Source organism: Prenolepis imparis, unplaced genomic scaffold, assembly GCF_030444845.1.
Source record: "Prenolepis imparis isolate NDT839.2.m4 unplaced genomic scaffold, iyPreImpa1.0 SCAF_16, whole genome shotgun sequence".
Classification (NCBI taxonomy): Eukaryota; Metazoa; Arthropoda; class Insecta; order Hymenoptera; family Formicidae; genus Prenolepis; species Prenolepis imparis.
The window spans coordinates 650,063-657,701 of record NW_028141174.1 but is presented as its reverse complement, the minus strand read 5'-3'; the positions used below and the strand labels follow the sequence as shown (position 1 = coordinate 657,701).

The 7,639-nt window shown below is 43.1% G+C and overlaps 1 protein-coding gene across 1 annotated transcript in view; it reads right to left on the bottom strand.

The window, feature by feature from the left end:
- Positions 1 to 3,246, bottom strand: part of LOC145946450 (uncharacterized) — a 7,799-nt gene extending 4,553 nt beyond the window's left edge. Inside the window, exons 1-2 of the mRNA XM_083056062.1 lie at positions 2,265 to 3,246; positions 200 to 2,111 (exon numbers count right to left, since the gene is read on the bottom strand). Of these exons, the coding sequence (XP_082912188.1) occupies positions 200 to 2,111; positions 2,265 to 3,246 (2,894 nt within the window). The remainder of the gene's footprint in view (positions 1 to 199; positions 2,112 to 2,264) is intronic.
- Between the last annotated feature and the right edge of the window lie 4,393 nt (positions 3,247 to 7,639).

The window sequence follows — 7,639 nt, the reverse complement described above, 5'->3', positions numbered from 1 at the left end:
AAGCAGTGGTATCAACGCAGAGTACTGTAAAACGGTCGACGCATGTTAGGCAATATCTCTTCCCGTCCGATATCGGCATGATTATTATATCTGCGTGGATGTGCTCGAATCTTTGGCTCGGTAATTCGAACGTGCCTCTTGGTGCCACACGTGTCGCGTAATTTTCGCACGCTGGCATTGAATGCAGGCACGCGCCCACTCTCGGCAATCTTTATTTATCGACGGCCAAACGTAACGTTGCGTCACGAGTTTGACCGTCGCTCTCACTCCCGGGTGCGCCAAATTATGCAGCATGTCGAATGCGGCCCTCCGAAAAGGCCTTGTCAGGAATGGTCTCGGTATCTCCGTCGTCGTGTCACACCATACAGCCGTGTCCGCTCCTGGAATCTCGATTTTCTTCAATTTTAATGCGCCCTCTCGGCCGACGCATTCCTCGCACTCCGCATTGTCACTCTGCGATTTCGCGAGTGCTTCGTAATTTAATGGTGTTTTAATTTCTGCCACTCGTGATAACGCGTCCGCCACTATATTCTCGTCGCCCTTTACGTGTCGCACATCGGTTGTGAATTGCCCGATTAAATCCAGGTGTCGGAATTGTCTTGGCGTGCATTTCTCTGGTTTCTTCTTGAAAGCGTATATGAGAGGCTTATGGTCTGTATAAATTATAAATTTTCGTGCCTCTATCATGTGACGAAAATATTTGATTGCCAAATAAATCGCCAGGAGCTCTCTGTCAAATGCACTGTACTTGGCTTCCGTCGGGCTCAACTTCTTCGAGAAAAATCCTAGCGGCTCCCAGTCTTCTTCCGCTCGCTGCTGTAACACGGCTCCCACGCTGCTGTCCGACGCGTCCGTGAATAATGCGAGCTCTGCACTGAGTTTCGGATGCGCTATGAGCGCGGCTTGTGTCAAATTTTCTTTTGTTGCTAGGAATGCTTCTCGCGCCTCTTGCGTCCATGTGATGGGCGTTTTTTCCTTAACATTCCCATGCAACAGCTCGTTCAACGGTGCTTGTGTCTCTGCGGCTTTTGGCAAAAACCTCCGATAAAAATTCGGTAGTCTCAGGTCCTTTGCAGTCCTCGGCTCCTCGTAATCCGCGATCGCCTGCACGCGCGTCGGCAATGGTCGCGTCCCGTTACCGGTTACCTGATAACCGAGAAACTCGACTTCCGGCTGCCCGAACACGCACTTTGCCGGATTGATAACGACGTCGTATTCTTGTAATCTCTCGAATAAGATCCGGAGATGATCGCGATGTTCTTCCGCCGTCGTCGACGCGACCAAAATGTCATCGATGTACGCGTAACAAAAATCGAGCCCCCGCAACACCTCGTCGATAAAACGCTGGAAAGTCTGCGCCGCGTTCCGTAAACTGAACGACATGTACGGGAACTCGAACATACCGAACGGCGTGGTAATCGCGGTCTTCGGAATGTCTTTTTCCGCGACCGGAATCTGATGATACGCGCGCACCAAGTCAATTGTCGAAAATATTCGTTTGTCTCTTAATTCCATCGCGAAATCCTGAATGTGCCGTACCGGATATTGATCCAGAATGGTCCGCGCGTTTAACGGACGATAATCGCCGCACGGTCTCCACTCTTCATTGCTCTTCGGCACTAGATGCAATGGGGATGACCAGCTGCTTTTCGATAGTCTCACGATCCCGAGCTCCATCATTTTTCGGAATTCCTTCCGCGCCGCGGCCAATTTATCTGACGCAAGCCTCCGCGGCCTGCTTACCACCGGTGGCCCTGGAGTCGTCTCGATATAGTGCTTCGTATTATGCTGCACTTCCTTCGGTCGTCCTTCGGGTCGCGTGATGTCCGGATATCGCGCCAAAAGCGCGTGATACTGCGTCGTCCCCGTCACTGCCCGGATACTCGGTACTCCGTACCGCACGCTGCGTCCTCCGGTTGTGAGACTCGTCGCCTGATCGACGAGCCGGCAATTTCGTAAGTCTACCAGGAGTCCGTAATATGACAAAAAATCCGCGCCGATTATCGGCCTCGCTACGTCCGCGAGTACGAATCGCCACGTGAATGTTCGTCTCAATCCGAGATCCAATGATAACGTCTCGGTTCCGTAAGTATGAATCACCGATCCATTTGCTGCGGAAAGTTCGTATGCCGATTTTTATCGCGTTCCACGCACCATTTTCCGCGGAAATACGCAAAGATCTGCGCCCGTATCCACGAGAAAATCAACTCGCGTGTCGCGGTCATAAAAAGACGGCGCGATTCCTGGCCCGAATCACCAGTCGCCATCAGCGACGGCCGACGCATTTCCCTGCGGTTGTGCGGCACAGGGGGGATCACATCGCCATGCATCCGGTCTGAATCTCCAATGGAAGTAACATAGGTTGTTCGACGCATGACCGCGGCCCCGCGACCGTGACCGGGAACGCTCCCGACGGCGACGAAAGCCGCCGCCGTTCCGGCGCGGCGCTCCTTCTCCTATCGCCTCGATACATTTCCTGAGGCCTAACATCTGTTCCGCGAATTCCTGCTGCATCGCGAGACGCATCTGCGTCATTTGCAAATTTAATCTGGCCTCCAATGCGGCCACTCCATTCATTTCTGCGCCCGCTAACACCGTCGGTCGTGCAGCCTCCGCGACTTGTAAAGTAGGTGCCCTGGTCGCCTCCACGATAGCATCCGCCATGTCCGGGAGTACCTCTAACGAATCCCCAGTTCGGGTCACTAAATGCGGCTGAATGTAAATGGGTAGGCGGCTCAACCAAACGGTTCGCAAAACCTCGTCTCCGATGACATTACCGGCGAGACCCCGTAAATGGCGCAAAAATTGTGATGGTTTACGGTCACCAATTTCCTCGTGCTCGAGAAGTCGCCGCGTTTTGTGCTCCTGCGATAGGCTCAGTCGTTTGATAAGCTCGTTTCTTAAAGTCTCGTACGCCCGTTCCACCGGCGGATTCATTATTATATCGCGCACTTCAAGGGTATGTCGCGGACCGATAGCCGTAAGCGCGTAACCGAATTTCGTCATATCGGTGGTAATTCCGGCAGCTTGAAAACTCCGGTCCACTATCTTGAACCATAGTTCAGGGTCGCTCGGAGTAAACTCTGGCATTCTCATGCCTACGCGACTCACCTCCGCGCCCGGAAGCAAAAGGCAAGGTTGTTGCTCCGCTTGGTATTGCGCCATTCCTGCAGGCAGCGGCGCGTCCAGCAGCCGCGGTTCAGCCCTCGGAGTCGACCCGGGATCCTCCTCGCGCAGCACCGGCATTAAGTCGCTCTTCTTTTTCTCAAAAAATGTTTCTCGTCACTCACTCGCGTCTCGACGCCCGCTATCACGTCGGGGTCACCACTTTGGCGATTGCCATATATTTACTGAATAATATATTAAGGAAAGCGGACGGGAACGTAGTCAGAATAAACTTTTAGAGTTCATAATTAATCGTTACTTTTTTATTTAATCGTTAATACTAAAGAGTACTCGGTACAGTGGCCGTGAGCCTATCTTTTTCTTACGCGACGAGCCTTTTTATAATACGTCTAACTTATTCGAGCTGGCTCACAAGACTTCTCTATTCTATCCAGCTCGCCAATCTCTCTATTTTTCTCCTTGACTTCCGTTCTTCGATTTTTAACTTTTTCGGCTCTATTCCTAGTGTGCGGTCTTGTTATTATTTTACGTATATATTATTATTTAACCTGTCCTTTTGTTCCTACTTGATTTATTACCTACTTGATTTATTACCTTGTTTATTACCTCCGAATCGTTAAATTCTATCGTTAAATTTAAACGCGTATTTACACCGTTTTGCCGAATTATTTTAATTCTTTTTTTTTTATATTATAAACGGAAGTCTAATTCTGGGCTTGTGGCATTTATCGCCACAATATAATCCCTAAAAACTTTTAGAAAAAAGGCGCCAAGTATGGGCACGCCAGTAGTGAAAAATTACCCATTGCAAACCCATGTAGAATCGTACCTATGTAGCTTTATGCGGCCTTTAATAAAATCTTGTGAGTAAAATTTTTAATACTTTTATTTGTGAGACAACTGAAAATAACTTATTTAAATATCTGTATGAAAATTTAGTATACGCAGTATATATATGTACATCTTTGTAACAGTATGAATATTTAGTAATGAAAAATTTAGTTTTATAAAAAAGTCTATTATATGTACAATGCAATCTACCCATAAATACTCTTATTTGTGATGAAGAAAATGAAAACAGCTTCTGACTTCTCTAGATTTCTGTATGATAATTGAATATACGCAATACATCAATTTATATTTGTAACATTTAATAAGAACTAAAAACTCACGAGTGCTACAGTATTTCGCCGAAAACTTGCAAAGAATATGGTATTTAGAGGTGATGAGCTACATTTTCTACAATTAAATCAAGTCTATATACATGCTAAGATGGAGTACATCAATGAAAAACTTGGGCTCAAATACCAGGACAGAAGGGATATTATCAAGTCGATTGAAAATATGTCCAGTGAGACACGTTATGTGAATGTCGTTCGTGAAGTAGGTTCTAATCCATTTCATGTGTTTTATTGTACTCCAGCTCAACTCTATGTTTATCGAGAATAGTATCACCAAGAGTGTCACCAAGAATGAATCTAAAATTTACATAGATGCAACTGGTAGTTTTGTGAAAAAATTTGAGACTCGCCTAGATCGAAAATCAAGTCATATTTTTTTATATTTAATAACAGTTAACTTTGAACAAACAACATTGGCAGTAAATCAAATGTTATCAGAAAAACATAATACTGAATTTATTGAATATTGGCTTAAAAGTTGACTGCGTATGGGAGTTTCTCCACCAAACGAAGCTCATTGTGATTGGTCTCGTGCTTTGCTGACAGCTCTGTGTGGAGCATTTAACCAACTGACAATCAAGAATTACGTTGACTCATTGTTTCTATCAGCCACAAAAGGAAAAAAGTGTGATCAATGGCGACCATCTACATTTTTAAGAGTAGATGTAGCTCACGTAATGCATTTTTGCGCCAAATAGGAATACATTAAAACTCAGAAACACCCATACTTGAAAAGTTTGTATCTTCGCACAATCGCATTGATGATTGACTGCCAATTTGTTGAAGAATTCAAACGGATTATGCTGTTAACATGTATGGTAGCGCTCCAGCCTTACGAAGACACGATTATTATTTTACCAAAGCTTCAACTATCAGTTAAAGAAGCAAGACAAACTCTCAAAAAATTTATATCTGTACGAGGATCTATAATTCAAGAATTGGAGATTTCGACAACTTCTTGCACGAAAGAGCATCGATACACCTTGAGATGATTGAATCTAGTGATGATAAGAATTTAACTATTACTCATCGGTGGATAAAAACTCTAATAAATATGGTCAAACCTAAGGATCTTGAGGAAACTGGAACTGAAATAAATGCTTTTTATTTACCTAATTTTGTCCATCAGATTGAAAGGATAGCTAAAGAATTTTCGTTCTGGACTGGCGCTATTGTATTGAACTAAAAGAGGCATGCATCGACAGCATATATGGAAGGATATTTTACCGATTTAAAGGACAGTTTTCAAAGATTTCCAATGACTGTAAATCGTTTTTTAACATTACACGTAAATGATTTGATCGGTGCTACAAATTTATTCGTTCCAATTTTTAAACATGCAATCCAATATTTCAATATGCAAAAATTACATGTATCATCCACAGAATACAATTCCAAAACTGAAGAACATCACAATGAATTAAACTTAACAAATCCGAACATAGAATCAACTCCAAGCTTTCGAGACTCTATAGGTTTATAATAAAATCAATGATTCAGATTTGAGATCCCGTGAATTATGAAAAGGATTAGTCAATGAAAATGTTTTTTGCGGCCCAATGGAGACAAATTCGCTAGGCGGAGCAAAATACTTCCTGCTCTTCAAGAATGACTACTCGGGACACAGAAAAGTGAATTTCTTAAAGACGAAGAAAGAAGCAGCAGACCGCTTTAAGAATTTGATTAAGAGAGTTCAAATGAAAACCGGAAAGAAAATTAACACACTGCGAACGGACAATGGTTGGGAATTTGTCAACAACAAGATGAAGAAGATTATGGCCGATGAAGGCATAAAGTATCAAACAATGGTACCTTATACGACTGAGCAGAACGGCAAAGCGGAGAGGGAAAATAGGACCATAGCAGAAGCAGCCCGTACGGTGCTACTCAGCAAAAATCTTTTAAAGTTTATGTGATGTAAAAATATTTAAAAGTTTTTGGCACAAAATGTCATGTACATATACCAAAGCAAAATAGAAAGAAGTGGGACGCGAAGTCCAAGTAAGGCATCCTAGTTGGTTACGACGGCTGCACAAAAGGATATAGAATCTGGTTCCCTGAAATAAAGAAAGTAGAAACACACAGAGATATTATTTTCGAGGCAGAACAATCAACCCAAAATGCAAAATCGAACAAAGAAAAAGATGAAGAACACATGAAGTATACGTGGACACCACAGGATGCGTGCGACGAGGAAAATGAGGAAGGAGAAGAGCTGGAAGAAGGAGCTGAACTACTTGAAGAGTCGGCGCATGCAGAAGATGATAATGACATTTTTCAAGATGTTGAGCAACAACGAATAACGGACAGCGATGACGATGAAGACTCTCAAGAAGCATACGCATTACGCGATAGACGAAAAATTAACCCTCCCCAACGATACGGAAACTACCTCAAACACAGCTCACTTGTTGCAACCGAAGAAGAAAAGGTCATAAGCTACGAGGAAGCAACGATAGGAAAGAATTCAGCAAAATGAAAAAAAGACACGCAAGAAGAATTAGATGCACTCAAGAAAAATGCAACATGAAAACTTGTCAAACCACCACCATACACGAAGATATTAGACAACAAGTGGGTCCTTAAAACGAAGCTAAAGCAAGATGAAACATTGGACAGATATAAAGCCAGACTGGTGGTCAAGGGCTTCAGATAAGAAGAAGGACGGGATTATGACGAGAAATTTAGTCCCGTAGCAAGATTCGAGTCGATTCGCGTCATACTGGCACTGGCTGCAACCGAGGGAATGCACAAGATGCAATTCGATATAAAGACGGCCTTTCTTAATGGAACACTTGAAGAGGACATTTACATGAAACAACCTCAAGGCTTTGAGGACGGCACAAATAAGGTATGTAAATTCCAGAAAAGTTTCTATGGTTTGAAGCAAGCGGCCCGATGTTGGAACAATGAATTAGTTAAACTTTAAAGGAAATAGATATGTACCCGACAAAATCTGACCAAAGCGGTTTTGTAAATAAAGATTGTACCACGATACTCGTTATTTATGTGGATGACGGTTTGTTAGTATCTAAAAATAAAGAAAGTATAGCAAATGTTATAAAGCATATAAAACAAAAATTTAAAGTCAAAACAAGTAATAAGTCTCTTTCTAGGAATTGAAATAAATACATTAAAAGATGGTTCGATAGTGTTAAGTCAAAAGCAATATGCAAAGAAAATTGTTGATAAATTTAAGTTAACAGATTCAAACGAAATGCCTGTCAGGATGCACATCAAAATATAACTATGTTCTGCGGAGATCATTGCAAGAAAGAAACAATACAGGCACCCTATCGCGAGGCAATAGGGCATTTATTATTCCTAGCGAC